Genomic DNA, 26,919 nt, shown 5'->3' with positions numbered 1-26,919 from the left:
AGGTGCAATTCAACTCATTTGTCGCACAATTTTTTTACTTTTTCAACTTTTACTTTTTACAAAGTTCTTTTTTTAACTTTTTTTATAGTCAAGTTGAGATTGAAAGTTACTTTTTGCAACTATCAACCTCAGCCATTAAAAGTAATTGCATATTGCACTTGATCTCAATCCGAGTAAAGATAAGTCCCAAGTGAGTGAGATTGAGGACATTGCAGTCTTATAGAACTGCATGAGCGAGAGCAAGCAAAAGAGAAAGAGAAAAATATAGAGCAAGAGAAAATTGTGAGAAAGAGAGCAGCCTACTTTTTAGAGATACCACATTATGAATTGAAAGAAAATATTAGCAAAACTCGAATGGAAAAAATTAAATACCAATTATGTATTTCAAAAAGCCAGAAGATTTGGTGTTAAATAAACAAAATTTCTAACATGTATATGTTAGAAATTTGTTGCTCCCAGTCGCATCTAGTTCTAATTCCACAAGACATGCATGATGGTTAATGGGTCTCCAATCTCTACATGACCACATTCATTTTTTTCTAAATTTCCATTGCCCACTATATTCCAATCCATCGTATTCATATGAAGAAATTTTTAACATAGCAGGAAAAAAAAAAAAAATTAATGCTTCAATTGATTATTATCAGCAAGGACAATTTTTTTTTTTTTTTAGATTAATAAATTTATAATCTTCACCCAAAAGACCAAAACCCACGTTATTGTCTAAGAATATTGGTGTTGGTAAGGTTTAATTTTCAGTTGTGGAATGCCGTTTGATGGATGTACAAAATAAGAGAGAAACGATTAAAAAATTAAAAAATTTAAAATATATATATAAAATAAAAAAATATATTATTATGTGAATGTTTTCAAAAAATGGCCTAAAAAGAAATAAATTTTTATATCAAAATAAACTAAATTTTTACATGAGATATATTTATTGAGTAATGCTACCGTTACAAACTATTTTATAATATTTTTACAAAATGTTAATGTAACCAACTTCTTATTGGTTTTCATTTAGACCTACTATTAATATCACTTTTTCTTTTACTAATAATTACTTACTATATTAACCATTTGTAAAAAAATTTATAAAAAAATTTGTATCTCTAACGTGATTCATACTAGCCTATAGCCCGTGCAATGCACATAAAATTTTTTTTTTCTTCTAAAATCAATTTCACATCATCCTCATGGCCATCGTCAAATTCAACTTAAATAATGAAATAACTTATCTTTGCTTCCCCCCACACCCCCCAAAAACATATATTGTATTGCAAATAATATTACACAATTGCATCAAGGATAGGTTATTGTTGGACAAAAAATGGAGCTTTTTCCATCCTCTTGTGGTGGAAGCTAGTGCATTGTAGACTATAGCTCAATGTTTTGCACTATTCTGCTTGAAAACAATTGAAATCAATAATTAATTCAATTTCTCAATGAATTTGTTTGACTGCCAAATATATATTCAGCTATATATAATACAAACCTCGAACTAAACTGAACAACATAAAATTACATTTAAAAAAGGTAGATTTCTGAATCCAAAATCTTCTCAACTACCTTACCACCTTCGAATCCTCTCACCTCTCCCTCCCAAATTATGCAGCATTTAAAACTTATCCTAGAGTCCTAATATTCATAGTAAGGAATATTGAATAGAAAAGCTTATGCAAAATTCGGCCTAACACAACCATTTACCCCACTCAATTGAGACATTCATCCAATTTTGAGAATCCCCAAAACAGGTTATTAAAAAAACCAAACACCAAACCCATGAACTTTCATGTTTTTTCTTCACTTCTCATCATACACAAACCATTCACAGAACACAGGCTTCAGAACATTCACCCTTTTACATCAAAAAGTAATAGTTATCCAACATCTATATTTTTAAGGTAAATAATAAGAAATCTTATATAATTTTTTTATCCTATTTCATTAATTAATTTTCCAGATTTGTAGCAAATCTATTTGTTAGGTGAATTATTACTAATACTAATTATAAATCAATCTTAAAAACAAAATCTTTATGGACTTTAAACAAATATCACAAAATATTTTCCTATCCCTCAACAAATACCCTCAATTTCATTAGCCAATCAATCAGCCATGAAAATAAAATTATGTAAACACAAAATCAACTAAAATATTAACAAAAATAATTAGTTTTAAAAGGAAAATAATTAATTAAATTCAAATGAAGCATTTGCAATTTTTTCTTTATTTATCAAATATGACCACCCTCATTCTCTGACATTACAACATCATTGAAACATTATATAGATTAAAACAAATCGTATGTATATGTGTGTGTAGCAACAGTAAATAAAAAAACAAAACAAAAAAAAAGGCATAGTTTGACTCAAAGCAGTTTTGGCATTATCCATAATTTTTTCCTTATAGGAGATGGGACAATCCGATTTGTGAAAGACACATCAAACATGTTTTTATGTTTTTAAAAATGCAGAGAGTACATTTGATCAAGTAATTTTGAAAACTGCATCATAGTGAATAGTGCAAATGAGAAATAATATAGGCTCAGATGATGCACGTGATGTCTTAAAACTCGGAATTCAAAGTACCATGAATGAAAAATGAAATAGTTATAGTGTGGAATTATGGCCACTAGATAAACTCAAATAGACAGTTAGTTATCATGCAGTTTAATCCATTAATATCTCTCATGACTATGTTAACATCATAGCGCACTACTACTACTGCCATGAAACCTTGCCATTTCTGAGCCTAAGAGAATGCATCAATTCATTTTCCTAAAACACATTAAAACACAAATGTACAATCCGCAAACTTCCCCAATAATGGCGAATTTAATGGCTGTCTCTAAGAGAATACGTCAATCTCAAATCAATATTTTTTTCAAACACATACATGTACAATCTGCAAAATTCCAGAAGTGTTAACATGTTCAGGCTTAAATATTTGTCTAATTTCACCTATTGGAAGGCTAAATTGGCTCCAATGAAAAATGTTGTTTACAAATTGTCAAAAATTTACACATAAGATCATTATAATATGAAAAATATAAATATTAAGAACTAATATATTACAGTAATCATAACGTTCTCTTATATTTGGTTTAATAACTATTACTCTAGAAAAGAATTAGTAAATACTGTAGAATAAATATATCTTCAAGCTTTATCCAATGCCAATAAAGAATGACCCAACAATTAAATTGCAGAAGATTGAAAGTAAGACCAAAATTAGACTATATTAAATGAGTTAAGTTACCTGGGTTGCAAACTCTTATTGACTTTGCCATAAACATCCGTCAAGTTGGGTATTCCAATACCAAACGGAACAATTAATAAATATGCAAATTTCAAGCATAGCGAAATTGATTTTGAAACGTAATCATATTTAATAAACAAACTTAAACGTGAAGATAAAAAAAGACCCAAACAAATATCAAAGCCTGATCAAAATATGAAACTGAAAAGTGAAGAGAAACACTTAATTTGAAGATCCAAATCGAAACCAATCCATACAAAATATCAAAACCTAATCATATTTAACATACAAACTTAAATGTGAAGGTAAAAACTCACAGGTAGTGGTTCCAGCCTCTCTCTATGTAAGACTCCTTGAATTTGAGTTTCTTTCTTGCAAGGTTTTTTTTTTAAATATTTTATTATTATTATTATTTTTTATCTAACAATAAAATGTTTAAATTTTCACCTACAGTTTGTCTTTCGTAATAAATGAAAGTGTCCCGCACATTGTGCAGTATTAGCTAGTATATATAATATCAAAAATAACTCTTTTTTTTTTTTTTTTTTTTGGAATCTGTAGGATTCCTGACAATTCGTCCGCTGTTCAAATCCTATGTTATGGTTTCCTAACTTAAAGTCTTTGTAGCAGTGACTTCAGTAGTTTTCTAGATTATGAGGTACACATCTAGGATTAGCCTTACATACTGATTATCATCATATATATCTTGTTTTGAATGTTCAAACTTTAGTAGACGTTTGCAAGAAATTGAAGAGCCCAATTAAGAAGTGCAACTTGAAACTCAAATTTGATGCATGCTTTTTGTTTGTGATCAATTTATGCTAAGATATACATCTGGTGACTTTCCATCTTGCTTGATTGATTGTTAAAATCATTTCACAGATAATCACTCCCACAAATCTCAACAAATAGCATATAATGGTAAGCTTCAATTAATGGATTTTCAAATTTCTGTTTCAGTCTTCTTTTATTGTTAGTCTTGTTGTCTTAACTAAGTGGTCAACCTGTTTGGGTGCTCCACTTCATTCTACCGTACGGAGGGTAATAGCCTACAGATTGCAAATAAGGCAATGGACATAAGCCTTTGTAAGCTGAATTTTGTTTGTAATTATCCAATGAATACAATATGTGTATTTCTCAGAAATATGACTGAAAACTTCTATCAATGAAATTGTCTATGACTAAAAAACTAAAATCGTAGCTGTTCTTTTATCCAATTTGAATTGTATTTCCTACACTTAGCCACATTGTCAGTGATAAGTTGAAATAAGATATGCAGTTTTCTTGCCATAGGATAATGATTATTTTGTGAGAATTTGCAAACTGATTTGAAAAAATTGAGGGAGTCATCACAAATTTAGGGAAAAAGTTAGACCATACAAATTTAGGGAATGTTAAATCTAAAATGCTTACATAAAGTAATTTTGCAGTCTACCCAGAAAAGAATCAGGGATATTAGCTAATTGCTAATCAAGGTTGAAAAAATTTGTGCCTAGTTAATACTATCTAGCTTTAAGCTTTACTATCACTCACTGTAGTGCTTTTTTCTTGTGACGCATATAACCCACTGGAAAATGTAATTCTATTCTTGTTGTGACTGAATTCATGTTGAATGTTTGTTTATGCAGGTTTGAAAAGTTGACAGATTTTTACTTAAGCGGGTAAATTTGAAGTCCACTTCCAGATGGGCGTAGTTGAAAGAGTTGGATACTCTCTCTTTAGTGTCATTGTAGTTTTCGATTCTGTGTGCTGGTATCAAGGAAAACATCAAAAGCTAATGCCAATTGCATCAAAATGTGAAGTGTGGTGGTCAGTAGAGAAATCATTGATGCCTGTATATAAGACTCCAATCTTTGATAATAGGTGACCTCATCAGCTGTGACAATAGAATGTCTTCTCTAAGAACTGACGTTATATGCTGAAGGTTTACCTTTTGTCATTTTTACTTCTAGTCTTGTCATAGTTACTAATAAAAGAACTCATAATGAGTGTTATTTTAATGTATTTTCTTTTGTCATTTGATTTAACCATTGTCATTGTAGATTACAAAGAAATCTCGTGTGTTTTTGTGCTGTTATCTGTAAAATAATTTGCTATATCTATAGAATAATTTATCATGATTCATCACCATTTTACAAATCTTAGGCGTCTTTTGATAGTTGTTCTAAACGTGTTTTACTAATTACGTTTGGGTCCGTATAGATACATCGTTTTCCTTTGGGTGTGGCGTTGCAGAAAGAAGTGAAACAAAGAAGGGTGTCAAACTGAAAATTGGAAGGAGGAAGAGGTTTTGTTTTGCCATTTTGTCCTCTGCCAAACGGAGGGAATTCATCTTTTCTTTGCGGTGCGTGCAGTTTTTTTTGGGATTGAATTGCGGCGTGTAGTTGATTAAGAGTGTGGCAATTCAGGGTTTTTTTTAAGCAGCTTAAGGTAGAAAGTGTTTCAGCAAAACACTTTAATCTGAAAGCATGGCAGATTTTAACGCGGCCTTTTATTTTTGGTTTTGGAGATGGATAAGAGATGGTGGCTTTGGGACGTTGAAGATGCAGATCTGTGTAAGGATTTTTGTGGGTATGATTTAATTTTGGATCCGAAACACAAAGATATAATGCTTGAAGCAGATTGGCATCAGTGGAGGAAGAAAGGCATTTTAATGTTCAACACCTTATTCTCTGTGTTCTAGGGTTTTATTTTTTCAAATCAGAGCAATTGCAAATGAAAAACTTTAAATATATACAGCAAGAACCTTGACAACAATGGTAGAAAAGAAACATGGTAAACGAAAATATAAAGAGGGGAAAATATTTCAACAAAAAATTAAAAACAGCATAAATGAAATGACAGAGCTTTATTTTTTTTGACAACACATAAATCTATGTTCTTCAGCACCAAGTCGATTCATGAAGACCTCCAGAGATTTCTATTTAGAGTGAAGACATATACTCAAAACGAATTTAACCCAAATATCCAAAAGAAAAACCAAATCTAACACATATAACTGATATTAAAAACCATTCTAACCCAAATTCCTATCTAAGCCAAAACCTGAATGCAATCCAATACAATCCAATCCAAATACCCAGACCTAAATCATAATTAAACTCCCAAATTTAAAGAACCAAAAAACAGAGACTAACCGGTGGAAGATACGGGATCTGATGGCAGAGGCCTGACTGTCTTCTCAGATTTTCTTCTCTCCACTCTCTATGCCTGACCGTCTCTCTGTTTAATAATTCAGCGTTACATGTCTCCCTCCCTGAACCGTTTTTTGGGTTTTTATGTTTTTTATTTTCCTTACACGGGTGTAACGATTGGGCTTTCAAACGATGTATTGATCGGGCTTTTGCTTGGGTTTAGATGTAAACGTGGCAGGTGTTTAAGATGACATTTTTTCGTATATGAGAGTGCCTCCTTAATTATAGAAAAAAGCTTATGCTATTCTATATAGTATATGATTTATTTGATTTTTATGTCTAATATAGATATTGAGTGAATTAAAAGATTGCTAAACTTCGTAACCAAGGTCCACACTCGACATGCAAGTGACCTTGGAAAGCGTGGGTCCTACTTCAAAAGTAAATCTCATCCATATGATGTACAGTAATTTTTCCGTCAATAAGGGATTTTAGGATTTTAAAAAAATTGTAGTTAACCTATCACCCATATGAAGGTGTTAAAATTCAATCAATAATTGACACATAAAGATACTAGATTTAGGTGTGGGAAAAGGTGTATTGTTTGCGTTAACTAGAATTAGGCATAGAAATTTTTTTCAAAATACTAAAGAGAAAAGAGGGATGAGAAGATAAGACAAAAGAAATGAATAATAGCAAGAAAATGAGAAAGAAAAGAAATCAATTGTCTTGTGTATGTTTGGAAATAGGGAGAGAAGGATGAAAGAAAAGAGAATAATGTATTTCTTTTTCCTTTGTTTGGATTGCAATGAGAAAGAAAATGAAAAATATATATATATATGTTTCTTCTTACTTTTATACCCATATAAATGTAAAAGATATATAAAAGTTATGGCCAAATATGTAACTTCGTGTCATATTATGTTATGTATGTGAGTTCTATTATTTAAAAACTATTCTCTCCCTTCAATTCCACCCAATTTGAGCAGATTGCAAATATGTAGACCCAAAAGAAATGATTTTTTTTCCTTTTATTTCTTCCATAATAACCATACAGTGGAAAGGACTACGTATATTCTGATTTCTCTTCTCTTTCTCTTTCCTCCAGCCTTTCCAAACAGATTGTAAATTTCTCTAAATACCTGGTTCCTTTCACACCATAGACCCCACTTCCCACATGGGTGCACAGTAAGCCTTTCCAAACAATCGCTTTGGTACATGCATTTTCTTGTTTGGTAACTTTTTTTTTTTTTTTTTATAGAAGTTTGGTAACTTTCAAGTTCAGTGAGTCATCACTCTACATATCAGAGAGTGTCTCAGACAGTCATCAATTGGTTTTTTTTTCTACATGGCCACATTCAACGTTCCTTTGTGACGTGCTTGACGGATTGACGGGTCTTGCAAGTCACACATGGCCACATTCATTATTCAATCCATCGCATTCCTATGAAGAAATTTCTAACATAGTTGGAAAGAAAAAAAAAATCAATGCTCAAGTTGAATATTAGCAATTTTTGTTTTTGCTAAGTGGTACAATTGGTTTTTTTTTTTTGGGTGAATACAGACTGAGTTTGATTTCACTGCTTAGGTGCCCAGGGAAAAACACATATTTATAATAAGGTAGGAAAGAGCAAAGTGGCTACAGGGACTAGAGGGATTATAGAAATATCTTTTTTTTTTTTTTTTCTTTCCTATTTTTTTTTCCCCCTCCACTTAATAAGGGACATTTGACAATAAAACAAAAGGGAGGAAACTTCCGCTATCGACCTCATTCAATATTGGACAAATGTTTTTTTTTTCAAACTCTTCCTCTTTTTCTTTTTCTTTTTTCCTTTTTTTTAAATTTATTGAAACTGAATTATGATAAATTTACCATTAGATTGAATTTTCTTATTATATCCTCTATGTTTGTAAATTTTCAAGAAAATCAAATATTGATAGTTATGTCATCAAAAAAAATATCTAAATTCATGTTTTTGTAGTTTTAAACTATGCATAAAAAATAAGTTTATTGATCAAATAGTAAATAATATTAAATTTAAAAGAAATTTGACATGCATATTAAGAACATAAGGAACATTTAATCCAATTGTTAGATTTTCAAAATATGCAGTCATGTTAATTTTTTAGTGGGAGTTTAGAGCATTTTTCTTTAAACTAGTTTAGAAAGAAATTTTATCCATTAATATTTTCCAAAGCTTCTAACCCTACTCAATTTTAGAACTTAGAAGTCAAATGTACGAAATACTATGTTCCACTGAATTTTCTTTTAGCAAGTAATTTTATAATTTGTTGAAGTGGGGGATTAAAAATTATAGAAAAAACGTGGTCATTCATCTTAAATGTTATAAAAAGTGATGGATCAATTATAGTAGATCATTTCATCATGTGGTAAAATTGTGTGAGATTGCAAATTGGGTGGGTCATAAATTTATTAAAAAATATAGTTATTGTACATACGATTTATTTGGTTTTTATGTGTAATAGAGTTTTTTTTTTTTTTTTTTTTTTCCTTTGCTGATTAAGAAAAGGTGGAATGGTGGGAACAATTCACTTTCTATCATGTCGAGTTAAATCCCCGCTGTAAATAACCTTGTTAACTCTAGTAATAATATTTTCCACGTCTCGAATCCAAGTGCTAAGATTAGACAGATGAGATGCTTGATCACTTAACTCTTATAAATAATAAATAAATAAAAGTGAAATCGCAAGTAAAAGATTCCATGTAGGAGAGTTTTGGTTGAATTGCAATTTGCAAGAGATTGATGGTCTTCTGACTAGCCCTTGTTAAATTACATGGGTCACTGTCAAGGTCTACACAACCCAAAACAATTTGTCACTCACATTAGTCACTGTTAAAAGTAGTCCCACTTACAGTGAGTCGTGTTCTAATTCCACAAGACGTACACGACAGACTGAAGGGTCTCCTGTATCCACATGACCACATATTCATTTTTCTAAATTTTCATTGCCAATGATATTCCAATGAAATTGTGTATGAAATTCACGTGTCTTAGATTTTTAGAAATAGTTATGGGACATATATATTTATTTGGCTTTTATGTGTAAGAGTAATCTGATCCGCCATTGTCAGATTACATAAAGTCATCTTACTAAGTAGTACTAACTATGAGAATGAATGAGGCAAAGTGCACAGTTGACCCTTGACCCACGTACAAGGGGTCGTGTTCTAAAGTTCTAATTCTACAAGACGTGCATGACGGATTGGTCTCTCAAGTCTCACTTGGCCACATTGATTATTCAACATTTTCATTGCCTACAATATAGGTACAATTGGGTGTCTTTTTGTGAAAGCAGTTTGGGTTTGATTTCGCTACTTAGGTACTCAAGGAAAAGCACATATTTATAAGAAGGTAGAGAAAGAACAAACTTTCTGGGAACTTTCAAGTGGGAACTTTCAAGAGCGATGTAGTTCATATGCACCTAATCCACTATAAAATTAAGGAGTAATCAACCTGCCTAAGCACATGAAATATTCCACAAGGGTATTCATTGTTTTTGAAAGAATTTATTACTAGTTTATCATGGAATACGTATTTGTCTTATAAATACATAATAATATAAAAACAACACCGTTGTTTTGGGGGTAGAAAATAATTGTATCTTCCACTAACAAAAGCTATAAACCAGTGAGGGGGGAGAATTGTGAGCAATGAATAAGTTGGGCAACATTCAAGTATCGAAGCTAATAATGTCTTCCATTACAGAAGCTATAAGATACATACTCATGCGTGAGTATAGAATAAGTTTGATAAAATTCAACATTTCTCCTTCAAGAATCGTGTTTGATAAGCTTGTTTCATTCGCTTTGGGAACTTCTAGATGTGCTGCCTTTGGTTTAGTCCGAAGAGACGCATCTAAATTCAAGCTTGGGGATCATAGCTAGAGAGAATGCTGGACACAATATTCACATAGCCCTATACAACTAGACCCCAGTATTTTCCGAGTCCAAGATGTCAATAAGGCTCCAACTCCAAGTACCAAGGGCATGTATGAAATTTGGTCCAAAGCTGAAATTAGTCGTAAGTTGCATTAATAAAAATGGTGGGTAAATATGGTGGTAGATAATCGAGATGAATGATAAGATAAAAGTGTTTGATGCTATCAACATCCCATTTAAATAATTTGGTATTGAACAATGTTCTCTTGTAGAGCATTTTAGTCGTGGGTTTGGATTAACATTTTTCCTAAAAAGTTGAAAAAAGTACTATTGTGCCTACATAATGTGAAGTTTTAATAAATTAAATTATAATAAATAAATAAAACTAACGAAATTAAGTAAATCCACACAAACTTTCTAGTATTCTTCTGAAATGCCGCTGAATACTATTATTCTTGTTGTAGCTTTGTCCTGTTGAGTCTTCTTACGTTTTACAATTTTTTCTACCTTTGAGGCTTTGGAGAGCTCCAAACATTGTGCGTCAAGGGCAGACTGAAATTCTTCTCACTTGTTCCAGTGTAACCACATTTCCCTTATATGCAACTATGATAGCCCAAGTAATGTAGATTGGATTGGATAATTGTATGTTAAGTGAAGTCCCACATTAAGTGTTTATAAGTTCAAACTATTTCTATACAAGTACTTAGAAGAAGCCTTAATTCAAACTTAATTAGTACATTTGAGTATAGGTTAGATGTCGCTAGCATTTTCTTGAATCGTGACAAATAGTACCAAAAATTACTTAGCAATCACATGTGTAGCATAACACAATGTGACCTAACAAGAATACCTTTGGAAGATCCTTCTATATCTTTCTCTTCAAAAAAACACTAGCTAGCCGCATGCCCTGTAAAGATTGATAGCTAAATGCTACCAAAAAAAAAAAAAAAAAAAAACCCAGCCCTCACCTCTGATGTTTCTGGGTTAGGTTTTCATTTTCCCTCATTTTCTCAGCCTCCAATCACCAGCTAAAATAAGCTCAGGAAAACAAACAAACCAGCATAGGTTTTTTCCAGAATCTCCAACTGCGAAGCGGTCTTCATTTTCCGCTTCATCTTGTTCTCAACCTCAGGCGGCTTCTTCTTCTCTCCTTCAGAACCAATAGCAACCTCCATTGCCGAAGATCAAGCTCACCACCAAAAAAACCCTAGAAATCGAACATCACCGAAGCTCAAAAACTAAGAAATTATATATAATTTCCAAAAAAAAAACACATACAAAATATCTCTTCAACTCCGAGCTGTAAGAAAAAGGAAAAATTTTTCCAGTTTCTCCCTCTAGAAACAGAGTTTTCTCTCTCTATAACAAGGTACTGTTGCAAGTTCTGGGTTTGACGGGAAAAGCGAATATAAATTCAACGAGTTCTTTAGTTTCTCTCTCTAACGATTTGGGTTTGAGTCAGATGTGGATGTGGTGAATGCATTGATTACCATGTATGTGAAATGTGGTGATGTTCAAAGTGTACAATTAGTGTTTGATAGAATGCCAAGGAGAGATAGAATATCATGGAATGCAATGATTTTGCTCTGCATTTTGTTCTTAGATATGTTTGATTTGTATTACTTTTTTCTATTCTAATTGTTGTTGGGGATGTAAAGTTGTATTCTTTTTGTTTTTCTTTTTGTCCACAGGGGCAAATAGGACAGTGTTTGAAGTTGAACAGACCAAGAACTGGGCACCCCATACAAACTGCAGTACGCTTGCAGAGGTCTATCCTTGTAACTGAAAACTTTGGCTCAACACAATTTGAAAGTTACAAATTCGCATCCTTTGGTCTCTGTTTGTTTCCACTGAAAATGTTGTCACGGTTTAAGAGAAAAGTGAATTTATCTTGAATTGAAGAGAAATTATAGAATTTTTAGTCTATAAAGTGTAAAGTACTAAACTTGATGAAAAAAAAAGGGATCTTGATTGGCCTAATTCTGACAGCTTCTTAAGTCTTAACCCCATGAATTGATGGTTGATGTTGCAAATTTCTTTGAATTGTTAGGAACATGAGCTAAAAGCTTACCGTGTATGTGTGTAATTACCAATAAAGATTTTTTTTTGGTTGGGAAAATTAGCTCTTGATTGGAAAAGTACCAATACCTAATTCTCTTATTCTATCACATTTATGCCGTTTCCTTGATAGGAATTTTCATTTCGTTACACAAAAAAAGCCTTGTATTTGGCCTAGTGACCATGATTGTTTTACCTTCTTGTTGTATATGTGATCATTATATAATTCTTCTGCTGATTTTTGCTGGTCATGGTTATCATTGTCGACATCAAGTTCCTTTCTTGCCTGATTATATTGCTTTTCTTTTGTATTTTTTTGAAGTTTGTACTAACTACATATCCTAGCCACCCCAAGTGTATAAACTATCCATTCTCATTTACAAAACATGAGAACAATAGGTTGCTTCATTGTTATTTGAATCCTGATGTTAAGACTATATGTAGGAACACTGCAAAATCGGATGTGATAAAAATATACAGGAGAGAAAAGGAAAATTTGAAGCATGATTTAAAGTCAATTACTGGGAGGTTTTGCTTAACATCAGATTTATGGTCTTCACCTAACTGTCCTTTTGAGTTTGATGTGATGTTTAAGTTATTTATTTTTCATAAAGTCAGTGTTTTGCATAGTGGGAGATTTGTTTATTGAGTATGCTACTTCATTGTTATTTTTCTTAACTTCTTGCTTTTTATTTTTTGGATGAAGTTTTTAACTTCTTGCTGCTACTGTTGTAACTAGCTATCTGCATATTTTTGACTATTAACACTAGGATTGCCACAATGCCACGTGCTACATTATATATTTTGTTCCAATGAAAGACCTTCACAGTTCCACGTCCTTTGCAGTGTAGGTTTTTTTGTATTGAAATTCTATATTTATATATATTGTGTGTATGTGGCTCTGTAACTCTGTATACTTTCATGGATGGTGTATAATGTATATGATTTCTTGGTTTCTTCCAATTCTCATCGTAACTTGTTGGCCTGGGAGAGACAATGTACCTATTCATGTTGATATTAAAAATTTAAAACAATAATAATAGGGAAGAGGAAAAGGTAAAAGGTTTCACTATTATTGAATTTCATGATTGCATAAACTACTACTCTATCATGCTAAACTACTAGTCTACTAGCTTAAAATGAATTTTTTGGATTCGGGGGTATTTTGGTAATTTTTGGGTTTCGGGGGTATTTTGGTCATTTTTTGGGTTTCGGGGTATTTTGGTCATTTTCTGGGTTTCGGGAGTATTTTGGTCATTTTTGTGTTTCGGGGGTATTTTGGTCATTTTTTAGGTTTTGGGGTATTTTGGTCATTTTCTAGGTTTCATGGGTATTTTGGTCACTTTTGAAGATTTTAGAGTACTTTAGTCATTTTCACTTTAGTGGCATTTTGGTAATTTTAATAATTGGGTAAGTGGGTGGGTTGGGGTTTACCCATAATAATTGGGTAAGTGGGTGGGTTGGGGTTTACCCATAATAATTGGGTTGGGTTGGATTTGGGTTAGAAGCAATTAGTTAAATGAGTTTTAAATGGGTAAATGAGTTTTATATACCAAACCTAATTATGCCCACCTCAAACCCACCAAAACCCGCCCATTTGCCAATTGTAATTAAAATTAATATTACTAAAATAAGTGATCAGCACATTCAAATATATAGCCATATAGATTGTGTTTTGATATGAGCTCAAATTTTCACTTCCAATCTAATGATTAAGTTAAATGAAAATCAATTTAAAACAATAAGAGGGGGGAGAGGACTTGTGACGAGGAACTCTAAAAAACCAATACCAAAACAACTAAAAGTAGAGGTATTAAAAAACATAAAAATTCATTAACCTAAAGTTGAGTGGAGAGAGAGCGAAATGGACCGAAATGGACCTTATTAGACCAATGTGGACTGAAATGGACTGTATTAGACCAAGATGGACTGAAGTGGACCAAGTTAGACTGAAATTGATGGAATTGGAAGGAAGTGGTCCGAATGGACTGAAGCAGACCGAATTCGTCTAATGGACCGAATTAGGAAGAAATATACCGAACTAGATCTAAGTGGACCAGATTGGACCGAAAACTAAAATTGACTAAAATGCTATGCTAATATGACTTAACAAGAGCGTAATAACAATAAATATTATACTTCAGTTTGTAGATATTACATAGATATACATACATTACATGTACTTGATATACATGTCATTATTTGGGAAATGCATTACTTTTGTGCATCTAGGCATGATATACATGTACTTGATTCAATTTCTTATAAAACCTTTTCGTAGGCCCAATTGTTTTCAATCCAGTTTCTATCAAGATTTTTGTGCATTTTATATGCAGTATCAATATGTTTTCTCTCAATATGTAAATCTCAGCAGTAATCCAGAGGAGTGGGTTTTTAATTATTAGAGTAATCCAAAGGAGTTTGGTTTGTTGAATAATTGATTCAAGTTTCTCTCTTTCCCTTTATCTGGATCTTTGTGTGTTTGAAAGTGGTTGCAAGATGAATTTGATGGAGTTAACTTGGATTTTGTTGAACTAAAGAAGCAATCTTTAAACAGAATGACTTGTTTTTGTTGGATTATAGATTCAAAGGTTGTCTTTCTCTGTCTTAATGCTCTGCATTTCTAAGTGGCTGATTAATGGAATTGAGGAACCTTTTTTTTTTTTTGGTAAGTGAAATTGAGACACCTCACTGAATTGGGTCTAGTTAAATCACAGATGCAAGTTTTAAAAAGTCCTTACCAGGCCAAGTTCGTGCACCGGCGGTTTTTAGGTGTCACAGAGTCACTACCATCAGTGATGGTGAAGCTGAGTTTGTCTACCAGGCTACTGTGAGCATAAGTGGCCATGTATTCAAAGGGTTCGATGAGAAAAATGCGTTCCAAGTATTTCACAACTGCATTTGGTAAGTGGTGGCAGTGGAAGGAAGAGGGACGCCTCGTCATCTCCAATTGTGGCTCCATCAAATACCCATCTGGGCCCTGTCAGCTGAAAATTGCTCACTGGTAAGGCCTAACACACTCAACAGCTTAATGTTTCTCTTATGGTTAATGGCAGATTAGAGCCGTATGCAATGATCAACTTGTTTAAGAGTCAAATGTGAATCATACTGATTACTTGGAAGATATCTAAAATATGAAGTTACTAGGAATTTCAGATTAGTATGCAATGCTAAAAAAAAAGCCAAAAACTCTGGCATTTGTATGTCCTTCCAAAGAAGTTCAATTTTCATCGAAACTTGTGATAATATGTATTTGGTTTGTACAAGGATTTGTTATTCAAAAATCACAATGTTGTAACCTTTCATATCAAAGGTCAAATTAGAATTATATGTTTCTCTCTAGTTTGTAGAAAAACTTCCAGCCGAAGACATAATAGCTTCTTATTGAATTCAAATTATTATAACATATCATGGTTTTCTTATTAAATTCTTTCAATGAAGTTATATTTGTGAGCATTAAGCCATTAACTAGTTCGAAGTTTCTTAATAAGCTTGGAAGCATCGCTGTTGCTATGTCATTAGTTATCAGTGAAGAAATTGGAAAGACATTGCATTTGTCCTTTTCTACATCACTGTCGAAAAGGGAAATGCATTACTTTTGTGCATCTAGGCATGATATACATGTACTTGATTCAATTTGTTATAAAAACTTTTTGTAGGCCCAATTATTTTTATTCCAGTTTCTATCAAGCTTTTTGTGCATTTAATATCCGGTCTCAATGTATGTTTTCCCTCAATATATGTAAATCCTAGCAAAGGCTTATACTCCTTTCTTCCCTTTACTTTCCCTTTGTATGAGGGCACAACGTTTTTTATTTAGAGTCGAATTAATAGTGCTTTGGTCTTGTACTGATGTGTATATATATATATATATATTTTTGACATTTGGTTGAGTGATTAAGAATTCTGTAACTTGTAGTTTCTTGTGCATTCTCTAAAATTTCCTAGGGATGTTGCAAGTGAAATATGTATAATTTGCAGGGGCGGAGCCAGGAATTTTTGTTTGGGGGGGCCAAGTTGCGACGCTAACATATTTATCAAGACAACTTCCACATCCACACACACATATATACACACGCGCGCGCTTTTTATTATATATACACACATATATATACACACTTTTTTATTTGATAAGTTATATATATATATATATATACACACACCCAACCAAAAAAAAAAAATATTTTAATATTTTCAATCAAAATTATTTTTGACGGCGATCTTTCATAAAAAAATTCATTTTTTCTATTTTCATAGTAAAAATCTTAAAAAAATTTATTTTAAACACAAATTATCAAATTTTATGCTAAAGTAAGTAAAAAATCTTTCAATTGAACTAATGAAATTTTCAAAAACATGAATGATCCAAAACTTGGAGAAATAAGTTAGGCTCCAAACATATTTAAAGCTACCTTACTTTAACACATTGTATGGCAACTAAAGACACATTTCATGTGTAGTTTTAGTGACAAATTTTTTAAATGAGTCAATGACTTGTTAATCGTCACATAACGGGTTGAAAAATATAGATTTAACATGTTTGATACCAAATTATATCAAATATTTAACAGATATAAAAGCACATTTTACAATAAAAAATAGAATTGCGAAAAATAAAGCTATATCTTTATAACTATTAGACCAATTATTTTTTTTAAGAGTATTATTAGACTAATTCAAATATTTGAGGGGGGCCAACTCTTATTTTTTAGACTAAATTTAAAAAAAAAAATAATTGTATATATATTTTAAAAATTTTAAAATTTTGGGGGGGCCATGGCCCCCCACCCCTGTACGTGCCTCCGCCCCTGATAATTTGGTATCTTTACCCCACCCATTGACCTTAGGCTATCTATCTGAGCTTTAGATATAGAAGACAAGCATGGAAATAATTGATCTTTCTTCGCATGCTATAATTAACTTTCTTTATTCTTTTTTTACATCAGTGACAACTTTTAATCTATAGTAGAAAAAAGATAATGACATGGGCAAGGGTAGCAGGCATTTTTTCCATTTTTGTTCNGTGGGTTTTTTTTTTTTTTTTTTTTTTTTTGTGGGATGGGCTGAGTTGAGTTTAGGTATATTATTTTTGGGTTAAATGGGGTTCAATGGGTCTTTAGTTAAAACCCAATTATTACTGGGTCTAATTGGGTTGATGCGCATTTAACTCAACTAATAATTGGGTGGGTTTGAGTTTAATTAGAGTGGGCGAATTTGTGTGAGCAAATGAGCTTGGATTTACTTTGCCACCCCTAATTTTAATTAGGTGATAAGTTTTTATTATCATGATTCGAGATAATCTCCTTAAGAAAATAAGATATTTGTAACTTATAAATTTTAGATGTACCAAAAAAAATTAGGAAAATATAATGTATAATAACAATAGTTAGAAAAATACTAACCACTTCAAAAAATGATAACATCAAGAAAAAACACCAAAAATAATAAAATTTAGAAAGTAATTTATACATCATACTATATCCCAAAATAATTATATATGTATGGTTTTGCCACTTCTTACTCCCCCCCTTCATACTCCTGTATGTCTCCACCACTTCATGTCACTAGCTTTTTAAGAATGCATAATATATTTGTACAATATTCCTGAAGCTTCTCATATTGGAAATTATTTTTCTACATGAAACTTCGACCATAACAAGGTAATCAAAAGTAAATTACAAACACGGAGATAATTGAACAAGAAAACTATGACAAATACAAGAGAAACTAATAAGTGATTGCTATAAGAAACAAAAGAATGTGCTAGTAGCTAGTCTCTGTTTATTTTTTTACAAAAATCAAAACCTCATCAAGTCATGTTGGCACTTTCCCATAGAGTCACTGGCCTTCTGTACCTACAATGAAGGAAGACAATTACATCTCCAAATCTTTGAATTGAGGGAATCATATCAATGTATATATTCGATGAAAATGTTTTGGATTTTAAAAGAGTGAATTAGGTTTACCCTTAAAAGAGTGAGAGGAAGGGGATTCATGATAACGCAAGAAGGTTTAGTAGTCAAATCCCGAGAAATTATAGAGTCTTCTGGTGGACCACGTCATTTGTTCACCATTTCACTAAAAAACTTCCACTTGTTTAAAATTACTGAGTCAGTAATTAATTTCTATTTAAAAAATATTTCTAACTAATAATTTTAAACAAGTGGAAGTTTTTTAGTGGAATGGTGGACCACATCACTTGTCCACCTTGTGGATCTTATAATTAGGGGAGAAAAAAAGAGTTTTCCTGAATCATAGAAAACAATTTTCAAAAACTGTTTTTGTTTAATAACAATTTTTGTTTTCTATTTTCAAAAACTTGTTTTTGGAAATATAAAGAAAAAACAATTTTCTTGTATTTTTGAAATCAAAACATATTTGGTTAGTTGAAATTAAAAAAAAAATAGTTTTATGAAGAAAAAAATAGAAAATACTAATATATGTTGTTACTAGAATTTGAACTCTAATGTTAATTCATTAAATGAGACTGATTTTTTTTAAATTAAATGCGTATTTTCATTAACTTTTAAAAATTAGAAACTGAAAACAGTTTTTTTATATGTTTTTAGTTTCCTTCACAAATTGAGTTTTGAGAATAATTTTTGTTTTATGTCCATTTTTAGTTGCCAAACAAGTTTTTTAGTTTCAAAAACAGAAAATTGTTTTTGGAAACAGAAAATATGGGGAAAAAATAGTTACCAAACGTACCCTTAGATTCATTCTCACTTATATGATTGTTATCAAATTTACGACATCTATATTTTCATTATTTATGAATAAAAGGAACTAATGTGAAAATCACAGGGTTTTGGCTATATAATCCTCGTACCCCGGTCCCCCTAAAGGTTTGTAGTGGGTGCTAGAACAAGTACTGTGTCATAAAAATTTTACCATTCAGTTGAACTCTTTCTTTGCATATTTTAGTTCTAAGGAGCTTTTCTCTAATAAAATTTAACTGAGCTACAACATCACTAATGTTCATACTCTCTCTTAGGAATTCCATAGAACAAGAAACTCCAATTTCAAATATCAAAATCAAGCACTCTAAAATTTTGGGACATTCAATTCGATTTTGACTATGAGTAACATTTGTCCTTGTTTCTGTATCCTCTTTTTCCAAATGAAGAGTAGGGTCCACAATGTCAATCACCTGTTTGAGCAAAACTCCATTAACAAAATCAAGGTTCAAGCAATCTTTGAACATGTTATCTGTGGGTCTTTTCCCTGTGAACATCTCCAATAATAATATATCATAACTATAGATATTACCATTGGTTGAGACCTCGTTTCCTGTACCGTACACTGTAATTGCAAATAACATTTATTATTTGATTGATCTAGTTCCATATTAAAAAACAAGGGGAAACATATAATCTCACAAGTTATGCAACATATCATTGGAAAAATATTATGACAAGCAAAAAACGCTTTTTAAAGACATGCTCAATCTTGTACCAGACATTCTTACTTGAGTTATATTTCATCCTTGAAAATATATTAAGAAATATTGTGAAAAAACATAAATTAAACAAAAGAAATGGTAAAACCTTGAGGAGCATAACCAATTGTTCCTCTTAATCCGATAGAGCTTGATTGATTATTGGAATAGTCTTGGCTAGCCTCAAGAAGGAACCTAGCCAAGCCAAAGTCCCCCACATATCTGATCATTTCATCATCGAGAAGAACATTGCTAGGCTTGAGGTCGCAATGAATAATTTTTGTATGACAATGATGATGAAGATATTCTAATGCATTCGCAACATCAATGGCAATATTTAGTCTTTGAAGAATATTCAAATTCGTTTCTTCCAAAGGAGCCTAATTTGTACTTGCAGTTGGATGCAACCACTCATCTAGGTTGCTATTACTTATGAACTCATATACTAGTGCTTTGAAATCATGACCTTGATAGTCAACACTTGAACATGTTGTGAGTACCTTAACAAGATTTCGATGTTTGATATTTCACAAAGCATCGCATTCAGCAATGAAACTCTTGGAAGCTCCATGGTGAAAAAGGTTGAGCACCTTGACAGCAACTATATGTCTATCCTAATCAAGAATCCCTCTATACACAGATCCAAAACTTCCCACACCAATTAAAGTAGTGGAGGAGAATGCATCTATAGCTTTTAGGAGACTTTGGAAAGATACATTCAAAAGTAAATTTTGTGAATTATTTAAAATACTTTCTCTCCTCTTTCTTTAAAAAGAGAAGAGAAATAGAAATGAAATCACCAAGGTTACTCCAAAAAGCCCAAAAAATATAGAGATTATTAGCTTTAAGGAATGAGTAAACTTCCTTTTCTCGGATTTGTTGTATTTACAAATAGAAAGCTTGAACTTAGGCACGCCTCCACATAGCTCAATATTTCCCTTAATTGAAGTTGCACTTGTGTTCTTGAAAACTCCCTCTATAGGTACCTCACCCTCAAAATGATTATATGACAAATTCAATAGCTGCAAGAAGTCATAGTTCTCCAAAAATCTTGGAATGTTACTAGATAAATTGTTGTTGGAAAGGTTTAACACTTTGAGACTTCTTAATGATTCCAAAGATGAAGGAATGACCCCTTGGAAGAAGTTTCTACTCGTGGCTAGAAATTCTAGTTTTACACAGCTCTCAAGACTTGTTGGAATTTCACCAAACAACATGTTTTTGGATATATCCAAGTATTCCATATTTTTGAAATTTCCTACTTCAATGGGTAAGACACCTGTAAATTTGTTGTCTGACAAGTCTAGACCAATTGGTGAGAATGAGAGACCAATGACTAGAAGATTCAAATACACCACATTTTGACACTTTCCTAGAGGGATACTTCCTTCAAGATTATTCTCATTTAAATACAAACTTGTCAAAATCAATAAATTTCCCAGGGAGGATGGCATGTTCCCAAAGAAATTGTTTTGAGATAAAGCCAAATATTTTAACTTATGAAGCTTTCCAATTTCAAAGGGAATATTACCTGATAATCTATTGTTCCACATCTCTAGTGTCTCCAAGTTGATTAGATTTCCTATCCCAATAGGAAAGTTTCCAGATATTTAATTATTATCTAGATACGATACAGTGAGAGTAGTTGAGAAATTGACAATGCATTTGGGCAACTCTCCCCCAAAGTTATTTACTTGTATTTGCAATTTTGTGAGATAGGTGGCATTTGTCAAAGAACAGAGAAAACTCAGGTCATTTGCCCCTCCACTTCCAAGATGGTTAAGGAAAATGAGGAAAGATAAAATTCCATTTAGCTTCTCCAACGATGGAACATTTCCAACTAGTTTATTTTCGTTCAATTGAAATTTTACTAGATTTGAGGCATTAGATATTGAAATTGGGATAGATCCAGAAAACTGATTGTTGCCAATAATAAATGCCTCGAAATTCGGTAGAGTGATTGCCATGTCTAAAGGAAGATGTCCTTGGATTTGGTTGAATCCTACATCAAAGCTTACTAATGAAGATAGATTGAAAATTGAGGGAGGAATTGTACTAGACAACATATTTGAACTTATACCAATAAATGTAAGTTTGGTCAATTGGCCAAAAGAATCAGGGGTACTCCCAACCAAGTTATTATAATGTGTAGCAAACACTTCTAGAGCAGATAATTTTTCCAAAGAAGGTGGGATACTTCCAATCATATTATTTTCCTGAATAGCAAATTATTGGAACTTTGACAAGGTCCCTAGCTTTGCGGGGATTTCTCCAAACAAATCATTAAAACCAACACGCAAAACAATGATGTTGGTGCAGTTGGATAAATTGCTAGGAATTTTACCACGAAGTGTGTTATTTTGCAATTGTAAGAATTGAATTCTTTGCAAATGACCAAGTTCCAGAGGGATTTCATTATGAAAGTTGTTGTTTTGGAGGGTTAGATTTCTCAAAAAACTTAAATTTCCAATATATCGTGAAATGGAGCCTACCAATTTCACATATTGCAAGTAACACATTGACTCTTTGATGTCAGCGACCACAAGTTACCCCTTTTCATTGGCAAAAGTGGATGCTGTCATTCCAAGAGTTCAAAGCGCCAAGAAGGTCATGAATGATCTTGGCTTTGAACTCAAGCAATGCTGACCGGTCTGTCTCATTATTCCCATCAATCACCGAGGTTACTAGCAAGCCACACCACAAGAGAAGAATAAAAACGTTGACACAAAAAGATGAGGACGGTGGAGCTGAACTCATGCCGTAAAGCGCCATGCAATTTGGTGCACTTTTTTTCTTCTTTTTTGGCTAAGAAGTACAACTGCGTGTTGTTTGGTTTAAACAGAGGGATTGATTTCACTGCTACTTAGGTGCTCAGGGAAAAGCACAATTATAAAGATGGTACAGATGATCGTGACAGGATAGAAATTGATGAAGAGTCATCTATGTGTTCTTCATCGAACCTGTCGTAATCAAGGGAAGTGTCATGAAGAGAACGTAATTGACATAAATTTAGCAAGTGGTAGGAAAGTCATGAGTGTGATTGAATTCTGTCTATGATGCCAACTGCCGAGTATAGAGACGAGAGACCGTATCAATTATATTTAACGAGATTGAGAACTGTGAGTAATTTGAATAATTCATTGTTAATATTACATTATTTAATAAAATTTTATTAACTGCATTTTCTCACTAATTCACCCTTGGATTGTGAAAGGGGAAAAAATATCCCTTAAGCCCAAATAGATAGGTTCATTATTTGCGCGGGCCCTATGTGGACGGACCTGATATGATTGGGCCGGACATGGACGGGCTGTTTTTATGGTGGGCTAGTTATCCATGGGCCTACTGAGCCCCTAAGAAGGGATATTCCGGCCCATTCTCATAAGAGCCCGAATAGAGTCCTTGCGCTAGTAGGACTTCGGAAATCTTGTCTACTTGGTAAAAATCTTCCGTATAAGGAGGAGACTTGTTAACCCCTCTCTAGCACTCTAGAGTTGAAAGAAGTTCTAACTTGACCTTCGGAGGGTATTTGGCCGGCACCACACCGGTGCTCTCTGTTAGGTCTTTTCCTTTTTGTTGTGCAGGTGTCGTTTCGAGCGTAGAAGCATCGTGCAATTCACTGGTGAGATTTTCGACATCATCAGATTGAATTCTCTATATACTTGTAAAATAGCAAGATTTTTAAAGATTAAGAATTAGTTCATATATAAAATGTTTTAAGTTTCAGGTTTTTTATACATTCAAATTATACACAAAAATGAGCTTATAGATTAGAAAATATATAGCATCTCTATCAAGATAAGAAGAAATTAGAGAGATGTGAAGCTTATCAAGAAGACAAGAGCAGCAGTCCTTCTATACCAGAGACAAAATGACAGTAGCTTCCCTTAGTGATTTAGCTATACGACTTGTAGTTCTGCTATTGTTGTTTCTGTTATTAGTTCTACACGTGTGTATGTTAATTAGGGTTAGTATAGCACGTGTGTTAGTTAGTTAGTGGGTTTACTCTGTTTCCTTCTTTGTACAGCTTATGTATATATATAAGACTTGTAATCAGTTAGTGAATGAATTTCAATGAAATCAGTTTTACCAAATTTCTAATAATCTCACTAACAAGAAATTGAGACTGAAGAATATTGAAAGCTTGTATTATGACCATGTGATGCACTGTTTAAGTAAAAGTTATGTTTAATTAAATTAAATATTATGTAATGATTTCTGAACTACACCTAGGATATTGGTTTATAAAAATTATGGTCTCAAGCTAGTAGGAAAATTTAATCATTGATGATTAGTACATTGACAACTTTATTTTTTTCAAACAATTTATGGTTTCAATTGAGTTAGATTTTTACTGATCTAGTATTTTAGAGGCCACATTAATTATAGAAGATGAAAAGAAAATGTTAAGAGTTACATGAACTCACCCCTTTGACATAATTTCTTAATATAGTACACTGATCATAGGCCACAGTATCTTTCTCGACTAGTCTAGCCTATATAGGCACTAAAGGACAATTAAACGACAAGTCGTGCAGTAGATTAAGTTCATATAACATGTCGCTTACCAGTCTTTAATTACTGCATGTGTTGTCGTTTTGTACGAAGTCAATTACTTAATCTTCCTTGTGTATGTTGATATTATAAAATGCAAAAATGCTCTCAATATTGTTTACAAAAAATGAACAAAACACATTCCACATTTGGGAATGCAAACAATTTTACATCCTGCTACAATTTTACCTAATTTTTCATTCAGGCAATTTCACAATTCCTTTGGAATTTGAACTTAGAATCTATGCATCCAAATCCCGTTTACAAGCATATTGCCTAAATGTGGGTTCTAATTAACTTAATTGGTAAATCTCTAATGGTTAAATAAGAGATTTAAGGTTCAATCTATCGTCAGGAGCGGATGTCATAGGTTGAAACTCTTTAAAAAATAAAATAAAAAAATAAAAAAATAAATCTAGCTCATAAGGTAAAGACAATAATAAATAGACTCGGCCAAGCTTAACTGTGTCTATCCTTTGCAATGGCACATTAACATAAGATTAGGCCCAATCTAAAATGAGTCCAGTCAAGCCGAACTAAATTAGTCCTAAACACACTAATGGTCCATTTGGATCCAGGGAGGAGGGAGAGTAGAATAGAGCAGAGTAGATTTGGCCCAAAATTAGCCTATTTTCAGCCAACTCTACTCTACTCTCCTCCACTCCTCCTTTCCCCTTCAATCCAAACAGGCAGTAACTTTTGTTTAAAATATGATTAGGTCTGATCCAAAATAAGCCCAGTTCTAACTGGCATTTGATTAAAAGTGACTGGGCCAAACTGAAATTGATCTTGAATCAAATGCTTGAACCGAGATCAAGAAAAAGGGGCAAAGACAATTGGTACACTACAAGTCTACAACATCCCAAATAAATAAAATGACTTAGATGCTCAAGTGCACAAAAAGAAAAAGAGAAAAAGAGAAAATTTCCCTCAAAATTTATAAAATTGGTTCAAATTACATTTTGAATGAAATAATGACTGAAATTCCCTAAAAACGAATTTGAATTACACCGTGAACAGTTGAAATTCCCCAAAATTATTTGGAATCACACCTTCAATAAATAAAATTCATAAAAATTAATTTCTTATACACTTGAGTTGTTAAAATTCACAAAGTAATTCTAAAATACATTTATTAATTGGTTAAAATTCACCAAAATTATTTTGAATTGAATCTTGAATGATTGAAATCCACAAAATAACTTTAAATTACATCTTCAATTGTTGAAATTAAATTCTCCATAATTACTGAATTACGCTTAAATTGTTAAGATTATCCAAAATTATTTTGATTACACATTACTCCGTTAACATTGTTAAAATTAATTTAGAATTATACAATAAGTTGTTAAAATTCCCTAGGATTAGACCTTAGCCATTTCTAATCCGCAACACATACCCATTATTAATTGTTGAAGGGAAAATCATCCTTTGGCTAGCAAGGAAGAGTAAGGTCAAACTTTCAGTACCAGGCTCTTTAGTCAAAGGATGATCGATCTCATCAGTAGCAATACGACCTGATTGTTTATCAAAATAAGATGGATTTATAAGTATGAAAAGAAAGGTGAAAACCCAAATATAATTAAGGGGGAACACAATAAGAGGATAATATCACAGCAAGCAAGTGACAATGAATGGAATTCTTCACCTACAGAAAACACAAAAAAAGGTGCACATAGCTTCTAGCATTGAAATGTAGAGCTACGCATTTTGTCTGATTCTCTTATGCTTGGTTCAAGGAATATATCAACTTGTTCTAATATGCTAGATTGGAATTCTTCCTGAATATTTGATTGTAGCACCCAAATAATCGTCCTAGAGAAAACCTCCAATTTATCTTCCTTGTGTCTTGAACAAAAGAAAAATCATCTTTTTTTTTCCCCCTCACTGCCGTACAAAGCACTATTCTTTTTTCTTCAGTCGGCTTCAATTAAAACTATGTTTCAGTTTTCACTCTCTCTCTCTCTCTCATAAAAACCACACGCACACAATATATTGCTTTATATATAAAGTACATGCCATCACCTAACGCTCCTAGTATAATTAGGAATAAGAGTTTTATTCATGCAAGCCAACTTCACCTATTTCACCTTGAAACAGAATTCCATGTGGGTTGGACATCTAGGTGCAGCTGTGCACCCCAACAGGATTGAAGGGTCTTGCAAGTCCCACATTGATTGTTCTACATTTTCATTGCCTACGATATTCCAGTCCATCGAAGAAATTTCAAAAATGGGAGGAAATATATCAATGCTCCAATTGATTATTATTAGCATGTAGGGGTGAAATCAATAATTTTTGCTTGAAGGGACAACTCCTATTTTTAAAAGTTATATCTTAAAATATGTTTAATAGTTATAAATATTAAAAAATATTTGAAATTTTTTTTTTTCATTGCCAAAGATATTCCAAAATTTCCTATGAAGAAATTCTAACATAGCAGGAAAGATATCAATGCTCAAATTGATTATTATCAGCAAGCAGTGGCAAAATTAGGTATTTTTGCTTGAGGGGCCAATTCCTATTTTAGTAAGCTATGTCTAAAAAATGTTTAATAGTTACAAATATTATAA

The 26,919-nt window shown here is 32.3% G+C and overlaps 1 protein-coding gene and 2 long non-coding RNA genes across 3 annotated transcripts; all 3 read right to left on the bottom strand.

Annotated features, from left to right (window-relative positions):
• Positions 1 to 1,147: 1,147 nt before the first annotated feature.
• LOC136065065 (uncharacterized) lies at positions 1,148 to 3,321 on the bottom strand. The gene is made up of 2 exons (XR_010626707.1): positions 3,262 to 3,321; positions 1,148 to 1,402 (listed from the first exon to the last, which is right to left on the bottom strand). It is a non-coding gene; the product is annotated as an uncharacterized LOC136065065 (long non-coding RNA).
• Positions 3,322 to 3,455: 134 nt separating this feature from the next.
• LOC136065063 (uncharacterized) lies at positions 3,456 to 6,819 on the bottom strand. Its single transcript, XR_010626706.1, has 2 exons — positions 6,399 to 6,819; positions 3,456 to 4,310 (listed from the first exon to the last, which is right to left on the bottom strand). It is a non-coding gene; the product is annotated as an uncharacterized LOC136065063 (long non-coding RNA).
• A 12,394-nt stretch (positions 6,820 to 19,213) lies between these two features.
• On the bottom strand, positions 19,214 to 21,345 carry LOC112010015 (receptor kinase-like protein Xa21). Its single transcript, XM_065767739.1, has 2 exons — positions 20,682 to 21,345; positions 19,214 to 19,656 (listed from the first exon to the last, which is right to left on the bottom strand). The coding sequence occupies exons 1-2, from the start codon at positions 21,343 to 21,345 to the stop codon at positions 19,214 to 19,216; spliced, it is 1,107 nt and encodes a 368-aa protein (XP_065623811.1).
• Between the last annotated feature and the right edge of the window lie 5,574 nt (positions 21,346 to 26,919).

This window comes from Quercus suber, unplaced genomic scaffold (assembly GCF_002906115.3).
Source record: "Quercus suber isolate HL8 unplaced genomic scaffold, Cork oak 2.0 scaffold_842, whole genome shotgun sequence".
NCBI classification, from domain to species: Eukaryota; Viridiplantae; Streptophyta; class Magnoliopsida; order Fagales; family Fagaceae; genus Quercus; species Quercus suber.
The sequence above is the reverse complement of the archived record's forward strand: the minus strand, read 5'-3'. Positions and strand labels throughout refer to the sequence as shown.